Source organism: Pelmatolapia mariae, linkage group LG7 (genome assembly GCF_036321145.2).
Source record: "Pelmatolapia mariae isolate MD_Pm_ZW linkage group LG7, Pm_UMD_F_2, whole genome shotgun sequence".
Classification (NCBI taxonomy): domain Eukaryota; kingdom Metazoa; phylum Chordata; class Actinopteri; order Cichliformes; family Cichlidae; genus Pelmatolapia; species Pelmatolapia mariae.
In genome coordinates, this window is record NC_086233.1 from 49,431,384 (window position 1) to 49,452,199 (window position 20,816).

Below are 20,816 nucleotides of genomic sequence, written 5' to 3' on the forward strand. Positions count from 1 at the left end.
AGTTCAAAAATTTATAAAATCCAGCTAAAATAATAAAAAGAATATATATATATATATATATATATATATATATATAGATATATATATATATATATATATATCATCTGCAACTGATTCGACTTAATATCATTAGTAGCATTATCGTGGCACGCAGATTATACTGTGAAATTCTGAACCGCCCTCACTTTCATTACATATACACACGCATATGTGCAGAGAGCACTAATCCCAGCTTCTACTTTAATCAAAGAGCATCCAGCGCATGAGAAGGGCTGTCATTCTGACTGCATAGCTGCTTAAATGGTACGTGGAAAAAAACATTTCCGCCATAATCTCAAATATGACTCCTTGTACTTGGTAAATAATCGGATATAAAGCAAAGGAGTTAACCATTCAGTAGAAACACAGTGAAGTCAACCATGAAAGGATAGGAATGAGTTACAGTGTGTTTCCATGTGAAGATCTTTGACCAACTTTTGTGAACATTTTTTAGAAAAAGGATTAAAATCATAAAATAGCGCATTAATATGGCCAATGCACACCTGCATGAGGAAACATGAAGTCAGAGGTTTGAAACTGTTCCTCTCCTCATCAGATCTCAGCTATGACCGCAGAAATCAACAATCTGAAGGCAAAAAATGACAGTCTGCTGCAAGGTGAAGCTGTGCTAGGATCAGTGTAATGAGTAGTGTAGAAATGTGTCTGCATGGCTGTGTTGTGTTTCAAGTCTTAGGATGTACTCATCCCAAACAGGGACATGTCCACAAATTTCCATGAATAATTACACAGAGGTTTTTTTTGTTTTTTGTTTTTTTTAACAGGCACAAAAATGGTCATTGGTGGAGAAGTCTCTAGTTTAAATGAATTCACCTTCTGATTCTATGTTTGAGTTCTTTATCCTGTATTTCTAGTCTGTTTGTTGGATTTGAAGTTTGGAAATTTAAATTTTCTCCGTCTTTTCTTTTTGTCAAGCCTTAAGGTCAAAGAGGTCAATCTGGGACCGTAGCCCCCCCAAAAAGCTCTCAGATAAGTCTTCTCAGTGTTCAGATGAATATGGCCCAGAGTGGAAGAGGACACTTCCCCTTTATCCTGATGGAGTATTCCTGGCTGAGCTTGTACACATCTGTAGCCCTGATGAAGAGGAGGGCGAGGTTAAATGACGTATTTGTGAAGACTCCAACCAGCTTTATTCCTGTTGCTTCACAGAAAATGATTGTTCCATTCAAATTGTAATATTTTATTGTATCGTTGTCACAGAAAATCATTAAGCGGAACCACAATAACAATAATTTTAGCATTTTTAGCTGATAAAATCCCTCAAGGATTCTTTAGGCAAATCTGTGTGTCTTTTTATTTATATGACATGAGATGACTCATTACCATCATTATTATTATTTTTAAATCCAGAAAGATACTTTAAAGAAATATTTAAAGAACTGCGAAATGACGGTGAATATGTACTCACACATCATGCCAGATGGCAGAAAGATTTTTAGTGACAAGGACCAAATACATCTGTATTGTAAAGACTATAGTGTTCAGTTAAAATGTTTTGGGTATAGAAACCAAATGGATACAAGACTGCACAATTAAAAGGTTTATTCTGGGCTTTGCTTTACAGAAACGTACACTAAAAGCAACTTTCTACACTTTGCATAGAAGAATGTTGTGATTGATATGCTGAAATAAGGCCATGTTTAAAGAACTGATTTCTCAGAGTTTCACTGAACACAGGCATTTCATATACCTAAACAACAATTCAGTCAGACAACTCCAGGATACAGAGTTTGGCTGCAAGCTCATCACTCCTTTCAAACATCTGTCAGAGCTGATGAGTTAATAACACCTCCTAAAGTCTCCATTTTGACAGTGAGGTGGTGGAGGACCTGAAACAGCAGCAGTGCTGGGGGGCAGCTCCACTGGGATGCCATAGGTGGAAATTTTTGAAGTCCAACTAAGCTGCCAGATTGGGAGGGTGTATATCATCTTGAGTGTAGACAGCACCTTGAGGTGAACTAGATCACAGGTTGACTCTATCCATACACGCTTCATGTCTGACCATTTTTGTTGCCCAAAGAGCTCAACAGTAAATCCGCTCCATTGGTCATCAAACAGCCTTATTCTATTGCGGTTTCAGGTTGAATAGTGTGACATCGTGCCTGCTCCAAATGCCGGCTGCACATGTCTCTCCAATGAGCACGTCCTGCATCTGCATCCTCTGCTCCAACGAAGACTCGGCCAACAACTCTGGCTTCTGAAAGGACTGCATTCTGCCACATTAGACAAGAGAGGGGACGCTGAATTGTGTTGCATTTATTATGCAGGAAAAATAAAACTATTGCCGTGGTATGTGATGATTAATGACCTGGTTTATTACAAATTCAAGCATGAGGGGCAGCTGACTGATGTCTCCTGGAGGCAGGTCAAGCAGGATTGAAGTGTTCCACTCAGTACAGGACCCTGCTTTAGTCTCTCTGCTGCTCATCAAAACTCCCTTGTGGTGCAGATTGATCACCTGGTAGTCTATATGCATATACACAAACACAATGTGTCTAACTTTCATTAAGTACTAGCAGATTTTTAGACGATTTAGATCTTAAATAAAGCATAGGGTGAAAGTGTTCAAAAAGAGTGAAATACATTTTTTAATTTAGATTTTTAGCTGGAATTTACACTGCACTTGCACCACATTTAACTTTGCATATACAGTATATAAGTTCATTCACTATACTGCCTCTTATTATTCACGAACAAGTACTTTCAGGTTCTGAGATAAAATAAAGAGATTATCTGAGTCATGCTTATGTGACATATTGTGCAGGAAACTGATATCATGAAATCACTTGGATCTATATACAGGATGAGCTTGCATGCAATAGAAAAATAAATAAATAATGCCTTGACAGACTAATGCATACAAAGATTAGACCTGACAGATAAGAGTACCAGTGGAGATTGGAACGTTTCCTGAGGATTGTGAATAGCGAAGGATTAAACCACAATGTCATTAAAAAAGGGATGATCTCCTGATGCATTCTGGTCCTGTAAGACATCATTTAATCCCTTAAACATTAAAAGCAAACATAGGGAATTACTTTACCTCTGCCCCTGAAAGAAAAAAGTTAGTTCTACCCACGCGCGCTTATATAATACATCTGTCTATTATGCCCTTATAGCATTCTGAAATCACATACGCATTTTGTCGAGTTTAAGTGACACCAAACTCTGGTTTTACCTGCTGCCATTGATGTAGAAACAAGGCTGTCTAGATTATCAGCTCTGAGGACCGTGGCTTTAACAGAGTGCGACAGAGTCTGATAATGAAGCAAAATGAAGATCTGTGGAGGACAGCTAAGCCCCTTACACATCAGTGCATCCTGAGAGGTCAGACTCTGCAGTTAAAGGGCAAAAGTTCAAAGAGCAAAGAGGCCATTCCTAATTGGCAGGAATTGCAACTTGAACATTTAGCTCTGTCATACACAGCAATGAATAAATAAAACTACAGAAAAAAATCTGGAAATTGTAATTTTTTTTCCATCTTGTTATTGTTCCAGGATTTAAGTTCAGAGGTCTAAAACTGTGGCCAAAGGGGGTATAAATTTGTACCCAAAAGGTTCCTAATCATCAATCAAGTTACTTTTACCTCCAAGTACGGACATTTAAACCACTCACAGATGTATAACCTTTTTTTATTTTCCACTTGCTTCGATTGAGTTCTTTTGTTAAGTGAAGTGGCGTCTGTGGTGTCCAGTCTCTTCCTGCACACTCGGCTTCCAGTTCACCCAGAGAACTGTGTCTGGGGCTCGCAGGTTCTCGTGCATTCAAAGCTACCTTCAGTACACACCTTTGGAGCTCCTCCACAGAGCTCACCTTAAAAATTAGCACCAGGCTGTGGGCTTCAGAGCTGGAGCTGTTCTGCACAGCGGCTTGCATAGGAAAGGGGCAGAGAGGCGGTAGGCTGCCCTGCACAGACACATCTTCCAGCCTGTGAGGCGTCCCACTGAGGCTGAGGACAGTGACTGTCAGGGTTTGCTGCTCTGGAGAGAAGGCCATAGCGAAGTGGAGGCAGGGTTTTGGTGATATTGGATGTTGGCAGCTTGCACTGGAGCCATAGCTTAGTGGGGTCAATGGGATAGGTTTTTCTTTTGTAGAAGGAGAGCCAGCACTGGGTCTGGTGAGTCTAGTGTGCTCATTATAAGATATGTGTTCCCCAGTCACAGTGCAGCGTCGCTGCAGGGCCTTACGTGTTTTGGCCAGTAGTCCCAGTTTGGGAAAGGAAGGCAGCGAGCTATGACTCTGGTCTAATGGTTTATAAAGGGGTGATGAGAGCAGAGGTGTGCTGAGGCGGCGCAGGGAAAAATAAGACTTTGGAGGCTCCTTTTGTTCACAGGAAGTTTGATTTGAAAATGCCAGAGAGCCAAATTCACCCTCTGAAGTAGCAGCGCTGCTAAAAGTGGACGGGTACTCCAGCACTTCTTCATCCAGCTCCTCAAACTGCTGCTTGGATGCTGATGCTGTTGCTGCTGCTGAGGGAGGAGGTGAGGTCTGAGCAAAGGACACAGGTTCAGCAGGAGCCGGTGCTGATGTCACAGGAGCTTTGTCTTTCACTCGACAAACTTTACTTTTCCACAAGCACAGAAGGCATCCCAGGACCAAACACAGACAAAAGGTGATCAGCCCAACCAGAAGAAGAATCTGGAGATGAACTGTAGAAGCAACAAGGGATAATAAGGTCAGGTGGCAGAGGTAATTCATCTCAGTCAACTCTGGGATTACATAATGCAGTTAACGTAGTATTTGGGCCCATGTGCTGGAAAATATTAGCATATTACTAAATGACTGGTTCAAATTTTGTCAGAGCTTTCTTAAAATACACACGTAAAAACTGAACAATATATTAATAAATATGCCATTCCTAATATGATTGGAACAAATGGGTAGCCAAGTTTACAGCCCTTAATTTGTGGAGATATGCATCACTAAAGTAGGTTTCTAAATGAGTAAAAATGATGTAATTATCAAAGAGATTTAGCAACACAAAATGTATCAAAAACACAAACACTGGAAAGAAACATTTGATGTTATTCTAGCTTTGCTTTATCTATGAAAACAACAGAATCACATCTGTTATGGACCAGGGAGCTCTTTCATCAGCATGTATATGGTAATAGCATGTGGCGATGTGGTTATTGTTTTGGACTCGGATACCGTACCTTCTAACTGTTTGGTGAACAGGACCTGAACCAGAAGCCAGAAGAACAGAATGACCATGATGCCCTCGATCATGCCCTTGCAGCAGAAAAGCAGCACAGACTGCCACAGAGGCTGACCGGGGTACTCCTCATCATGATAAGGCATGGTGCCAGCAGTAGAGCCTACTAAGAAATCCACAAGCAAAAGCCCAAATGTCCAAGTAAAGAAGATCTTTTGCTCGACTGATGAAAACACATTTAGATTTTTAGTCCAAAACAAAGCCAAACAACATTATTTTAGACTATCAAGTAAAGGGAAAAAAAGGCACAAAAACATTTGCACTTGCTTTCATAAAAACATTACTGTAAATTTAAAAAAATAAATAATTGGTTTAATTTAAAGTTTCTTCTCTCCACCTGTAGATCTATTTCTCGGTTGGGAGTCAGAAAATCATCCTTCTGTCCAAACTCTCTGCATACCGTATATTCCAGCCTGCATCCCTGGATAGTCATAACCTCATTTGCAAAGTGACTTACACACTATTATTCCTGCCTGGTGGGTGGGGACTGTGGGCGGAGAGAGCCGTCATAATACCTCCGCAGCATCTTTCCTCTTCAGTGTTCCAGATGTAAATCCAGCATTTTCACTATAGCATAACTATCCTAACAGTAAATCCTGTAACCCTCCCCCCAACACACACACACACACACACACACACACACACACACACACACACACACACACACACACACACACACACACACACACACACAAGCACCACCACCGTGCTCCTTTGACCCATGAATTTTGTTTTTTTTCCATTACTGTCATGATAGGTCTGCTACAGAGTTAAGCAAGTAAAGCTCACTCTGTAGGTTCCTTTCCATATTCACAATGTGATGTGTAGATTTTTACACATTACAGTAAGCTTAGAAGTTTTTTTTTCTTTATGTCTCTATGACAGAAGCCAAACTGCAGGGACTGAAAAAAGTAATTAAATTTACACTTAAATTTGTTTGTTTTCCCCTCTTGCTACACAGTTCGGGTTCCAAGTTAAAGACAACAGAAACAGCTTGGCATACTGAAAGATGTGCATCTTTGCTTGTTCACAACATCCCTGAACATGGATTAGTGTATGTGTCATGTGTAGGCGAGGAAATACTACCCCCATCTGGCCAATCAAGAACTTATTCTTGAATTTTTGGATCCAACTTTCCAGTGATGGAGAGGAGCTGCTGTTCAGATATTTTAATTAAATAAAGGCAGCTGTAGCGCACAATAATAATGAGCCAGTTGAGATATCCAGAGTAAAAGTACAAAACTGGCCCCTGTGCACGGCACGCCATCGCCGATTTTAGAAGAACCTTCACAGACAACATACAAGGGTCTTTTTTCAGATCAGCTGGTGATGTTAAATGTTGTTTGGCTTTCTGATGATGGCATGGATGTTTCCAGTGGACTCATTACCTGATTGATAGTATGCACATGTGAGATGAGGAATCCCTAATTGGCTGAATCTTATTCATTGTGTATATCTGTGCAAATGTGCATGAACACTGCTCCTTTGTACCTGACAAAGGTCACACAGACTGAAACTGAATAACAAATTATGGTAAGTGGGACAGTGTGCAGCGGTTACGTTATATATCTTTCCAACATAATTTGTAAACTGATTATATGCCAGCCATCTGCAGGCTGCCCCTCCCTGAGCCTGGTTCTACTTGAGGTTTCTTCTTAGTAAAAGAGAATTTTTCTTTCCAACCACCGCAAAGTGCTTGTCCATTCAATTCAATTCTATTTATATAGCGCAAAATTACAACAACAGCTGTCTCAAGGCGCTTTTGATTTGACAGTAAAGACCCAATAACAAGGGGTCATAGAAGGACACTTGATTGTTGGGGTTTTTTCCAGAATATTGTAGCATATTTAGTATAAGGTGCCTTGAGACAGCTGTTGTTGTAATTTGGTTTTATATTGTTATATGAATTACAAGTTAAATTAATATGATAATTTAATAAATTGAATAGCTCATGGTGTGGGATAAACAGTGTTTTTGTCTGATCTGTATCAAAGTAAAAGTGTAACATGGAATTCAGGGAAAATACATAAATGTACTACTTCAGTATCCATGTTATTGTAGTTTGTATAAATTAAAAACCAGAGTGTAAGACAAATGTTCTTTTTGTGTATGTCAAAGATGAATAAAAAGTTTACCTACTCACACTAGATTTCTTCAGCCTAGAACAGAGACACTACGCTACACTAATTGACAGTAAGCCTATTTTTCCATTTACCCATTTACTGTGATATCTGTTACAAAGTTGGATGCTCATGCTCATTCCATATGATGTCAGTGAGGAAGGGACATCTGTAATATGGCCAAGTCAGGCACACAGCTCTGTCTGTGAGCACAGAAGTCCCACCCACCTCCCATATAAGGGTCCCAACCTAACTTAAGAGGAACATTGGCCTTCAAGGGGAGGGGAGCTATAACAACCTGGATAAGAAAAATAAGGATTATTTTGAATTTTGAATCATATAAAGCTATAGAAGAATAACAATAAGTCTACAAATGTGTTCCCACTAAACAATAACAACTCACCGTTTAGGTGTGTACAATGAGCAATATTAAGATTTATATTATTAATATTAAGTTGATATAGTGAAGCTGTTAGCAGACAGATTATTTGCATGTCCAACAATTACAAAGCAACATTATTTTTAGTTTGTGTTTGTGTTTTTGGCTTCCATCGAGGATATGTCCCACTCTTAAGCTGGTAATTGCTCCACTGTTCTCATCGGCTACTCACAATCGCATCTGCCTGCTGTGTGCTGCTGAGCAGGTAGTGTGTTGCAGATTTTAAGAGCTTTTAGAGAGACGGATTAGCTGTCTGTTGTGCAAAAAACCCAAACAAAAAACAAACTATATGAGAGTGATGAGAACTAAAATAAGACGTGGGGTCTGAAAGCTACAAGATGAGCTGAAACTCAGTGAAAAGACACTTCTCTCTTTTAAAACTTGAAATGCATTGTGACCAACATTTTTCAAACATTTACAAAACTACATGCTATCTGAAATCAGAGACTAGCCTCTGTGTTAAAAGTCCGAAGACATATTCGAAGTGCAAAGAAAGAAAACGGTATTTTTACAGCACACAAGATTTATTTTATTCCTCATCCCTACATTTACAGGAAACATGTTAATCCAACAGAGCTGAAAGCCAGCCTTTTTTTTAAAAAAAATTCCCAGTGGCATTTGTTTGCGATCATGTGTGTATGTGATTGTCCATTTACAGTTTATTTCAACAAATGAACACATGCGGCATTAAGCACTGCATATTTCTCTGAGGATTGAGGTAGCACCGTTTCAGTGTTCATTTTGAGGTCATTAATGATACATTCTCTGCATTTACACTAATATAAAACAGCAATATGACAAGACATACATATAAGATAACAGTGAGTCCAGAGGATATTCCTGAGTCCAGAAGAAAGTAGCCTGAGAAACTTGCCATCATGGGAAGTCAACTGAGGTAAATGTGTCACTTTCTGCATACAACTCCCAGCAGAAACATCGCCTCTGAGTTACTTGAAATAATTGTTCTGTCATTTTGAGGCCTCGCCAAATGAATAAATAAAAATAAAGCAAAAATGAATAAACATCTCCCCTGAAATTCCCTTTGATTCTTTAGGAGTTGCGATATTTCTGTGGAAACTGATGCCCTACATTTTCCATGAAAGCAGTTACACAAAGTAAAAACTTTTGCTCAAGGTAAACTGAAAGCTTACCAAGAGGAATACAAAATGGCTTCAAGTAGCTATGACACTGAACTAAGGCTTTTTGGTCTTCACTAGCTGCTCTTTGGCAACCACATTGTTCTACTGATGGAAAAGGCAGCTACGGAACAGCTTTTACACCTACAAACGTAGCTGATGTTCAAAGAGCTGTAGCAATTATTTTGCATTAACGATACTTCCAGACAAACCAGAAAGCTACCATGTTTGAAAAGTCTTCTAACAGGCACTAAGGTAAACTGAAACCATATTAAAATAAGCTTGAGGATAGAGGTCAAAAATGTTGACATTACACAATTAAAGTAATAGAAGGTTTCCTGTGTTGTGGCAGAGAATCCGTGGAGTTCATCCAGTTCTTGTCTGACAAGAGAAGTAAATGGTATGATGCACTGTGTAATCATGCTCCGGACAGATTAAAAAGCCAGTGATTTTAATTTGGTCCTTTTGAGGAGGTGGGAGACGAGGAGGTGGAACTTTGTGCGGAGGAAAACGCGCTGAAACCACTTGTTCCTGCTGGAGTTACATTCTGTGATGACACAGAAGCAGCCGACTTCTGGGCAAACAGTTTTCCTAAAGAAGACAACGGCATTAATGACTGTGTCAGTTACAAAGAACTCACTGTGCAAAGGGCAATTGAAGAAGAAAGTTTTTACAGGAGTCTAAAAAACAGTACGCCTCGTGATTCAGTAGCTTGTAGAACAACCTTTAGCAGTAATAAGTTCAAGTGTCTCACATCGTTATTTATTGCACAGCTCTCTTAAGGTCCCGCCACAGTGGGTGGAGGTCTGGACTTTGACTGGACCATTGCAACACATTGATTCTTTTGTTTTTCAGCCACGCTGTTTGCCGTTTGCTGCTGTGCTTGAGATCATTGTCCTGTTACATGACCTAGTTTCAGCCAAGCTTTAGCTGACAAGCAAACGGCCTCATATTTGTTGAGACTTCTAATTGTCCTGTCATGACGTAACCGAGGCCTGTAGAGTCTGAGATGTGGCATGTGGATTTCTTGCTTTTTCTTTTGAGTATTACACAGCCTGAACTGCATGAAAAGACTGTCGTTTTTGTATCAACTAGGTGTTTTATTCACAAAGAACGGCAACAAAAATTGGTCTCTGACCTGTCTTTTTTTTGTAATTTCTACCGACGTGGAATATGTTGATATCATGACTATAGAAGTCAGGGTTGTTAATTAGTACACAGTATAAACTACGATTTTCAGGAATTCTGACATGATTTTAATAAAATGCCTTAACTGGTAAATTTTTAACGTTGGTATCTGAATCTGTTTGTTGATATCTAGATCAAGACTTCCTATTCTGCATGTGACTCATTGTCTATTAAAGTAGATCCATTTTTAAAAGAAAAATAAAACGCTAAATTATAGTCAAACAATAGCCGTTTGTGTTGCAGTTCAGCAAACACAATCCCTCTTTTGCTCTTGACACAGGCCATTTACCCTCATGCAACCAAAGGCATGAAATGTTATTGGTCAGTGGAACTGGTACTACAAGTGCAGTACACATACTACTTTACTTCTGTCACTGTAGATATTAATTAACTTAGTTCATCACGACGTGCGCTTGTTCCTCTACAGTAGCGTCATGTACCAAAGAAAACACGCTTCCTTTACAGGTTTCATAACTCACCTGAGTAAACAGTGCCATTGACCTCCACAGACACGCTGATACTGGCCGCTCCATTGGTGGAGATATTCAGCGACAGATCGTGTTTGCTTTCTGTCAGAGGAAAAACAAAAATTCCAGTGAAGGGTCGGTTCCAGAATAAGCGTGCTATGATGTTCAGCGATGACAGAGGTCAAAGTAGAAGCAAACTCACCGTTGCCAAGTTTGAGGTTCATTGGGGTAAAGTGAGAGGCCATAGCCAGGAGGTTTTGTTGGAGTGCCTGCTGCATGAGGCGCTGCTGCTCCTCAGCAAGGCGCATCATTTTCTTCTCTGGGCTGTCAGCTACAGCTCCACCTGCTCCTTGCTCCAACCTCTCTCTAAGATGCTCAAATGTGGCAGCTTGTGCCAGCTGCTGCTGTTGCTGCCCCAGTGCCAGAGCCATGGGCAGCTGGGGTACAACAGGGGTGGGGGACTCATCTGATTAGAAACAAAGAAAAAGATGAAGAAATTATTATGTTCATAAGAAGTTTGAAAAATTATATATTTATTATTCACGATTCATGATTACTGGAAAGAAAATTATTATCAGTGTGCTAAATTTGCATTGCAGGGCTTGCCTATGACCCAAACACTATAAAGAGGCTTAGATTGTATCTGTGGTAAAATATGATCATTTTAGAAAAGAAAACAATGCGGCGTACCTATGCTTCTCTTTAAATGCGGACTAGCGGAGGTATTGCGGCCATTGTGCGTGGTCGGAGCGCTCTGCATATTGGGTGAAGACAGGAGTGCATGTGGAGCAGAGCCTGGGGAGGGGGAGTAGCGGTACAGACTACTGGTGTAGCTGGGACGCCGGCCTTCTCTGCGGTTGCTATCAATGGCCGCCTGTAGCTCACCTGGAGAGCTCAGGCCTTTCTTCTCGCACTCAAAAGGATACAGATACTTCATATACCTGCAGGGGAAAAGTTTCACGGGTTTTCCATCCATTTTCCACAAAAACATTTTTAATTATTTGCAAATATTAAGGATAAAGCAGATGGTTCCCTTTTCAAGTCTTTATCTACAAAATGCTAAGCTCTATTAATTGTATGGTTCTTTAGGGAGCAGTTACTGGAAGTCCACAATTTTGCCAACAAATGAGCTAAAACATGGAGATTCTAGCAAAAGTGTGGTTGTTCCTGTGGTAGTAATGTTGGTCAGCCACCCATTCCACATCTTAATGAATGCTGGGTGAACTGGTATTATATTCTGTGGAGATATCCACAGGATAAATCCCTCTGTTTGCTTAAATACCACCTTAACAACAAAGCTCCTGTTTTTCTGTGAAATGCTTCAACAGCTACGTGATGTATTGCCATGAATGCAATTTTCAGCCTCCCCCCCACTACTTTTCTTTCTAGCTGACTGCCTGCAAAAGCCTCCTGTGAAGACCTACAAAGCTACAAGCATAAGACTCTGCAGACTGTTATCTTTTAAAATTACAGACTTTGCAAACCATAAAAATACATATCTAGATCGGCTAGTCAGAAACAAAGTGAGCAAAGGTTTAATTTACGCAAATTATAGTTATGTTCTTGCAGCATTATGGTGTTCAGAGAATGATTACATTTCATCATTTTTTAAATAACAGAGTCACAAATATGTGCTAGCTCTTGAAAATATATTCAGCATTTTTGGAGTAATTTATAGTCTAACCAATACAATCATTTAGCAAGCCGATTGTTGATAAAAAACAAAAAAACAAAACAAAAACCTGCCAAAACACCTGAGAGAAACCTACTGGGTGCGTAAGGTGAAGGCCGCACTGGTGATTGATGTGGGGAGACTGAGGCCTTTGGTGATCTCCCTCCAGATCTTCTTGTTAATAACCTCCACCAGGCCTCCTTTCTCTGTCACAAGCTTGTAAAGCTTGTACAAGTCCAGCACCTGTTTTGCCATGATGGGGATGCGATTCACAGGAGTTCCTGGATAAATAACAGAATGCATTGAAATGTAGCGCTTTCCATTGTTTTGTAACTCTGAAAAGTTGTCGCTAAACAAGAACGGGTCTTGTGAACAACGTGAGGCAGAAGCGGAGGACACGAGCATCTTCTGAGCGGCACACCTGAGGCCCTTAGGTCAGAGTTAGATCATGTGGCTTAGCATGTTTAATCTGCGCGGATAGAGTTGTCAAATGAAGCTAGTTTCAGATGTGAGGCGGTGGGGGTGGGGATAATTCCACAACAGCAGCTTTGTTGATGCATTGATCTAAGTGCAAGGGGAGGGGCTATGTCAACAGCGCCAGCAGGTCACAGTGACTAAACTGACCCTTCCAGTCCCGATTTGGAGAAAAGCCAATTAATGAAGCCGGCTAAAAAGCAGTTGTAGAAATCAGATTACTTTGTGCTTAAGATGAACACAGACACACATGTACATTTTGCATGGCAATGACCTTGTCCCACATAAGTGAAGATTAGTGAACATGTTGCACTTCTTCTTGGATTTGTTTCCACAAACAACAAATCCCAATCTTGGGATTTGTGGAAACAAATCCCAATCTGTATGAAAGTCTTTAACCAAGTGGGTAAATCCAGGGATGAAGATGCAGAAGTGCTGAAAAAGAGACTCAAACCGTCTAGACTCTTGTGGTAAAACGCATGGTTTGCAACAGAAATAGGCAGGATTACAACCTCAGTCTGGGTTTCCACAGTTAGCCAAAATGTTGACTGACTGTATTTGTGGTCTTGGTATTTTCAGTATAATGTCTTGCGCTACAGTTACTTACATTAACAAAATGTCCAGGAGGTCTTTGCTCCTGTTTTTGGTGAGTTTAATTGTAAGAGTTAATCTCTATATTAATGGTACCTACCTTAGTTAGCTGATAGTCAGTTTTAGGACACAACTTTGCACTCAAAACTGCCTTGTCCAAATATCAAACCCACCCCCCCCCAAAACCCAGTAATATAACAGCCAAATTGTAAAAATGTGACTTCAAATCAGGAGATAGTAAGCCTTCATTTGACATAACAGTGACTACCTCCATCATTAGAGGTAACCCTTGTTTCTTTTTTCTGAACCGAGTCGTTTTTGTCATATTTCAGGCCTGCTTCCAGAACATAATGACTGGGTGTGCATCACAAGTTAGTGAGGGTAATCTATACAACTTAGCAGGGCTACACTCTGAAAACTCAGAACCTATTCTAATAGTCCTAAAGCCACATTTGTATTGATATACATTGACAGACATTGTCAAAGAAATTTTTGTTTTTTTTAAAAAAAAAAGAACAAAAAAGCTAATTAAAAATTATCTTAAATTCAAAGAGAAAAAAAGGCAATTTTTCTGCCGCCTCATTATCAGTTTTTGTAATGGAGGGTTCTTTAAAAGTTAAAATTAATTTAACTTTTGGTTTTCAGTCAGGATTTATTTTTCAAGTGCTATAATACCGAAAAAAAAAAGGCACCAAATAATAATTTTCCGGTTTTTAATGCACTTGTCGTTCAGGTGGATTTTCTCTAACTGTATGTACTAAAAAGACCAGCAATTCAAGATGGCTTACCTACTTACAAAAACAAACAATGTAAAAAATTAAAGGTTTTGAACCTTACCTCGTTTCTGCATAAAGACGAAGAGTTCGTCGAGAAACTCCTTCCGTTGTGGGTCATTATCCAGTTCATAAAGCTAGAGGATAACACACACACACACACGCGCACACACACACACACACACACGAAACAGACCAATAAACTGTTAGTCTGTAGTTTCTTCAGTTATTTGACATGTTTACTTCTACCACATATACGAACCTTGGCAAAGTCCCGAGATGGTTCTCCTCTTATTTTAATGCCGTCAGTCTCCTCGGCCCACATGGCACTTCCTCTCTGTTCACACAATAACAGAAAGACACATTAAGAAAATCATTTCCAACTAGTTGCTGCAGGGTAAAAGTCGTTATTCTGCTTAAAGAGTACTAAATTCTATAGTGACATAATAATAAAAACAGGTTATTAATTCAAACACTGGTGTTGCTGTTTTTCTAAGTGAGATACTTGGAGTACTCCCAAGTACACCATCAGACTGTCCTCTGGTAAACATATGATTACTGTAAATATCTGACTGGGCCATGACAAATACAATGGAGATCAATTAAATGAGCCGTGCTGTACTGGAAGATTAATGTGACATGTTATTCTTCCACCACCTCATCAACGTAGCAAAGGTTGCAAATGTGAGTGGAGGGCAGCCTGAGTGCAGCTGAGTGGAAAGGCCTGCTGAGCTTGTTATCCCACTAATATGCACTGAGTGTAGCATGGTAGTGAAAGTAAGTAAAACCTTTTAATGTGACATTAATTATGTTTTTTTTCCTCCCTGAAGAAATTACAAATTCATTTCTATATGCAGCTTATTAAAAGCCATCGCAGCCTTGCCTTCTGTCAGTTCTTGCGGGTGTGTGCCTTTTGGTTCGCGCTTGTGTTTTATATTAACATGTTTTATATTAAAACAAGGAGGAGTCGTTTAGACAACAAAACATCATAACATGCTTTTGTATTTAACCGCATCAAAAATCTTCCATTCTTATGCTTGTGATTAATCAAAATAACAGGCTTGTTTTGTCTTTTTCACATTTAGCCTTTTACTTGATATTTTGTGTTTAACTGTATCATTTTGCCTTCATAAACACATACCTATTCACTGAATGTTTGGTATGGTAATAATGTCAGCCTTGAGTCTAAAAGCCATAACATATAAGCCTTTGTTTCTCTGATTAGCCATTTGAGAGGCGATTATCATTTGGCTTTCGCGCCAGCTGTAACCGTCCTTGTGTTTACAGTAAAAACAGAAAGGCAAACTGCAGATACCAACGCATATCAACAGCAGGCTGAAAGTGAACCACAGTGGTTCTCTTTGACGTCAGCTCCTCAGCATCACTAACGTTAATTACAACCAACTTAAAACTGGACTTTCATTTTACTACTAATAACTGTGTAAGACTAAACACTGTCATATTAGTCTTGTACACAGTTTAATAGCTTCAGTTGTTTGTATTCTTTTGAAACTTTGATTTAACCACAAACCCATTACTTCTATTGAGCTTACCAGCTTTTATATGCACACGAGGCATCAGCTTTTCCAACTTTTATCCATTAACTAGTCATCAAAACATTGCAGCCAGCTCTTTCAACCACCTATCTATTACTTTTAGCTAATCATTTCCATCCTTTAAATATTATACCAACCTCCTTGACAGTAAATCTATTACATACACCAATATACATTTTAAATATTGAGCTATTCTAAGTATTAGCAGCGCTTTCACAAAGCATGCACCTCGAATTTCCACTCTGATGACCCTCATCTTGGTAGGAAATCACTGTAACAAACTCTTATAAAAACCAGCTTGTGCTCTGGCTAACTATTTCCAGTTTCTTGCGGGTAAACTGGTCAAACTTGTCCCAGAGGTTACCAAGCTGTTGACACATCCAACAGATTGGCCTTAGAATTTCTAATCAAGGACTTTTACGCCTTCAGCAGAAACACTATTGAAGGCAGACAAACATCCCGGTCTTTTCAGCATCAAATCGAAATAAAACCCTCCCCCCTTCCTTATTGATGAGAAAGTGAGACCTACTGTGGATCTGTTAACAAAGAGCTTTCAGTTAATTGCTCACAGAGCTTTCACACATCCCGGCCTGGGAGTCCTGATAGTATTCAGTATGTAGGTCAGGAAAAAAGGTTTCTTTTGTTTTGTTAAAGAGGCAAGTTTTATTTATGTGATTTTTTTCAATATATTTAACTTCAATTAAATTTAAATGCGTATTACTTCAAAGTAAAAGTCTCTCTTCTCAACCAGTCGTGACCGAAATCAAGGCTGACATTAAAATAGTGAAATGTTAATACTAACCGACTGCCCCCTATAATGAGCTTCATTAAAATCATTCAGTTTCTCCAACAGGGCAAAAGTGAAAACTCACCCCTCTCCAAATCTCAATGCAGCAACAGGGGGTCCCACATTTTTTTTTTTTTAGCCGAATCAAATTATTGGCCCTTTAATCCCCCCAGGAAGTCAAGATCATTTATCTGGCTCCTTGCTGTGCTGCAAGCTTGAATGAACAGGGGCTCTTTATCCCCACCCAAGCTACATTTAAAGGCTTACAGTGAGACTGCACATAAGGAGCGAACAATGGCTGTCCGGCGTGATGAGGCTTGAAACGCATGTCAAGATTTTCAAAGATATTTCGGTAATGAATTGAACTAAAGAAAAAGAAGATAAAGACACCGTAGAGCACGGCACAATCGTAAGGTGAAAAGAGCAGCTATTTCAACCAGCCACCAATTAACTTGCAAAAGAGCCCACTTCAAGCTTGTGGACTTGTTAACATGGTTGTTGGATAAGAAAGCCTAATAGGCAACCACTAAACACGAGCTCCACTTTGAGTTTCAGCTGCAAAAAAACCTAAAACAAAACAAAAAACCCACGAAAAACACAAACAAACGAAGCAAACACCTATTTCTTACACAAAGAAAAGAAGATTTCTAGCTCAGTGTGGTTACTCATATTTACAACCCTGCTAAGAATCAATAATACTGCCAACAAAAATGGAAACCAGAGTAAAAGACTTTTCATCAAGTAAATCCAAATATAATTAAATATGACAAAGAATACTTTCTGCAGTTAATTTTACAACTTACAAAGATCCTCACAGATCTGAGTCACAGCAAAGGCCTTGAACAAATTCGTTCTAATTTTAGATTTGGGCTGTGAGATGTTTCTGACTTTTCAGCGAAAAGAAAAACAGAAAGCAAACCATTTAACAGACACACACACACACACACACACACACACACACACACACACACACACACACACACACTTAAGCCTTTCCACCACAGTCTCTCACAACTCTCATTACTGCGCTTAAACTAAAACAAAATGTTCTTTATTGCTGCAGGCTTGGCTTGCTGGCCTGTGAAAAGGAAACACATTGTCACTGCAGTGGCCGTATAATGTATTGATTATTTTCAGTGAAATTAAGCTGCCATTTAGTGTTGCCCAGCGACGCCTCAGTTATGCAAAGCCATCTGCAAGACTACAGTAACATCCGGGCCTGGATGTTTGTACTTCCACATTTGACTTAAACCAAAAATCAGACAAAGAGGAAGAAAAAAAACAAAAAAAAACCAACTCTGAATAATGTGTAAAACTCTGGGTAATGGTATCAAAAGGACCATTCTTCTCCTGTGAAACAACTGCAAGTAAATTTTATGGTTAGCAGTTTGCATGGTGAGCCACAACCCAGCTGTCCCTGCACCTACAGCCCTCATTAATCAGTGCATTATACTGACGTGGCGGCCCTTTTTCACGTAGAGACGAACCAATCAGCTTGCTCCCCAAAAGAAGGGGAAAAGACAACAGCTGGACACTGGACTCATATAGCTGCAATTTATATTCAATCCATGGCTACATTTAAAGAAAATCTGACTGATCTGCTCTCATTTCAAGTCCACCTTCTTAGCCCTGAAGTGGACTTTGAAGTTAGAACTGGTGCACAGCCATGATCATTTAGCTCAGCCAGTGGCCAGAAGGTGTTTTCAAATGTCTGAGCCACGATCTGATGTATGGCAGAGAAAAATCTCTGGCCTGGAAAGTACTTAAGCAGCATCAGGTCAATCTGACGCTGATGGGCATCTGGCCAAAAAAAGCGCACCTTCCTTCCCATCAGGAGGGAAACCAGACAGCAGTGAGGAAGGTCAACAATTAAGGCAGAACATACGTATTCACACAAAATAACAATTACAGATGTGCATTTTCTCTCTTTCAGAGATCAATCTATTACAATCTTACCCGTTTCACTGACTCATCAAAGCCCCAGTCAACAAAGCCATTCGCTGACGTGAAGGCATGATGACCCGCTGGTGACGTCAGATTCTTCTCAGTGTGCTCTTGTTTTTTTCCTGAAGGTGGAGATTCAGACGTTTGCTTCACAGCCGCTGATGGAGATGTAGAGTAAGGCTGGAAGGGAAAATGTGATACATGCTGGAGTCGGGGCTTCTTCGCCTGTTGATGAGAATTGTTCTCCTCCTCCTCCTCCTCCCCCTCATCCTCTTCCTCATCCATGTCTTCCTCCTCGTTGTTCTCCTGAGAGGAGAACAACATCTCCTTTTCCTCATCTTCTGAGTTTCCATCCTCCTCTGCCTCTGGATCCACTCCGCTCAGATGATTATTCAAGGCCTGCTGGAGTGCTGGATTGCTCTGTCCATCTATTCTTTCAAACAATGTAGAGTCTGGTCTTGAGGCTGAGGCTCTTGCTGCGGCAGCTTGTTGAGCAAACAGGAGCTGAGCGTGAAGAAGCTGCTTCTCCTGCAGGCTCATCTCCAGCTTTGCTTCTTGTTGTTTCTGCAGATGCTCCATCACCACCTCCAGCTTCACACCAGCTGGAAGGGACTGTGAACACCCAGCTGAACTTCCAACCTCTGATAAGTTGGACTGAGGAGAAAAACACAAATCACTAATGGCAGAACTTTAATGAGAAATTTTAATATCTTTTAAAAAACAAGATTAAAAAACTGCGTATGATGTGATTAACATGTTTTAATACCCAGCAGCAATTAGGTGGCCTACTCCAGAACAATAAACATGGTCAAAAATGCTTGCAGAGGCAAATTAAACGTAATTAAATACCAGATATTAATCATGTTTTTTTCCTTCAAGTTAAGGTAGACTACCTTTGGTAATCGGGAAGAGTGGACATCAGAGAGCTCATTAAAGGGCGATAAAGTTGAATAAACAGTTGAATAAACAAATACAAAAAGCGTAAATTTCTATTAAAACACATTTTTATATGGGGCCAAATATCTCTCTCATTTATAAGTTCAATGGTCGCAATTTGTTTAAGGGTCCTCGGAGTAGGTTATTTCACAACGGGTTTCGTCGTTTTTATTGGACACATGGATGAAATTTAACTTCACATAAAGCTCACTTTAGTGCTTCAAACTTGTTGCCCTCGCGGGGAATGACAGGGGGAGCTTTAAAAAGCGTAAATTATCATAGTAAAGTCCACATTTGTCCCATTTTGCTTTGTTACTGTAACGAACACGAGTGGGTGGGCTACGAAAGAGTCGTCGATAGGCTTACTCACCATTTGCGCCTTTGAGTAATTCATCATCGCCAACAGGTCTCGTGAAGTTCTTGCTTTTTTCCTTCGCCAGAAATTACATGACCACTTTCTCCATTTTTTTAAAGTAGAGAAACACAAAACAAAAACCCCTTCTGTCGATCAAATGTGGTTTAAAGCCCCTCGCAGTGTGAAGGCTGGAGTAATGGGAGCTGGAGGAGGGGTATATACTGCTGTGCTTCACCTCCCTGCGGTCACTCGCGGAGCACGCAAACTAAAATATCTTCGATTGTCTGCGAGTGAGTGGCGCACACCCCCAACTTGGATGAATGGAAAGCCCGCCCCGTGCGCAAAGATCGTAAAGTGCTTTATCGCTTTCAGCTATGTGTATCTTCCCACCCACTTCTCAAGGAAATCCCACCCCAAAGCAGGATCCATTGCTGATTCTTACAAAGGTGATGTGACCTTTACCGTAGAAATAAATCAATAAGATAAAACAACACGTCAAACTAGTGAAGCCGTCTTTCCTTTATTAATAGTGTTTGCATTAGGGCCGAATTAAATCATTTTGGGAGAACCTCATGACAAAGCGTGAAACGCAAAGTGTGTGTTTTTAGTCTGATCAGACATCTCCAGTGAATTCTTCCTGTACTCAGTGCACCGCTATCATGTAAACACTCACTTCTGTTTCCAGGGCCAATAACAGGATTGTTTCAGTAGGCTGGCACATGAACAGATCAAGAACCAGTCTGTGGGTCCAATTCTATCAGAAGTAAATGCAAAACCAACCACTTGGAAACTGATTGAAAAATATAATTGTGTACAGACCTCCTGCCTCCACAACCCGTGAGCCCATAAGCCCATCTGTAATTGGTCGAGAAAGCAGCAGATAGATTACTAACAAGCACATCACCCCTATTCTTCCTTCTCTTTATTGGCTTCCAGTCAAATTAACAAATCATCTTAAAATGGTATTAATTACATATAAAGAGCTACATGGACAGCCTGCTGCATATATATTAGAGCTATTGAGACCTTATATCTGCCACCGACCTCTCTGATCTTCTGATCAGGGTCTCTTGAGGTTGTAGCTCCTAAACTTTGGAACAGACTTT

General features: G+C 40.1%; 2 protein-coding genes across 6 annotated transcripts; both read right to left on the reverse strand.

The window, feature by feature from the left end:
- Positions 1-1,573: 1,573 nt before the first annotated feature.
- syt18b (synaptotagmin XVIIIb) lies at positions 1,574-5,791 on the reverse strand. 5 transcript variants are annotated; one of them, XR_010094497.1, is made up of 4 exons: positions 5,214-5,790; positions 3,236-4,706; positions 2,366-2,523; positions 1,574-2,270 (listed from the first exon to the last, which is right to left on the reverse strand). XR_010094497.1 is itself a non-coding variant. In XM_063481040.1 (4 exons), the coding sequence occupies exons 1-4, from the start codon at positions 5,356-5,358 to the stop codon at positions 2,118-2,120; spliced, it is 1,479 nt and encodes a 492-aa protein (XP_063337110.1). In that variant the 5' UTR covers positions 5,359-5,790; the 3' UTR covers positions 1,579-2,117. The 5 variants fall into 5 exon arrangements, 2 of the variants coding, with proteins under 2 accessions (XP_063337112.1, XP_063337110.1); XR_010094499.1 differs by having other exon boundaries at positions 1,578-2,270; positions 3,871-4,706; positions 5,214-5,791; XR_010094498.1 differs by having other exon boundaries at positions 1,579-2,270; positions 3,673-4,706.
- Positions 5,792-9,222: 3,431 nt separating this feature from the next.
- LOC134632358 (AT-rich interactive domain-containing protein 3B-like) lies at positions 9,223-19,816 on the reverse strand. The gene is made up of 9 exons (XM_063481043.1): positions 19,726-19,816; positions 18,432-19,073; positions 14,395-14,469; positions 14,197-14,269; positions 12,392-12,575; positions 11,313-11,563; positions 10,825-11,088; positions 10,635-10,724; positions 9,223-9,558 (listed from the first exon to the last, which is right to left on the reverse strand). Exons 1-9 carry the CDS (start codon positions 19,750-19,752, stop codon positions 9,419-9,421), a joined length of 1,746 nt encoding a protein of 581 aa, XP_063337113.1. The 5' UTR covers positions 19,753-19,816; the 3' UTR covers positions 9,223-9,418.
- Positions 19,817-20,816: the final 1,000 nt, after the last annotated feature.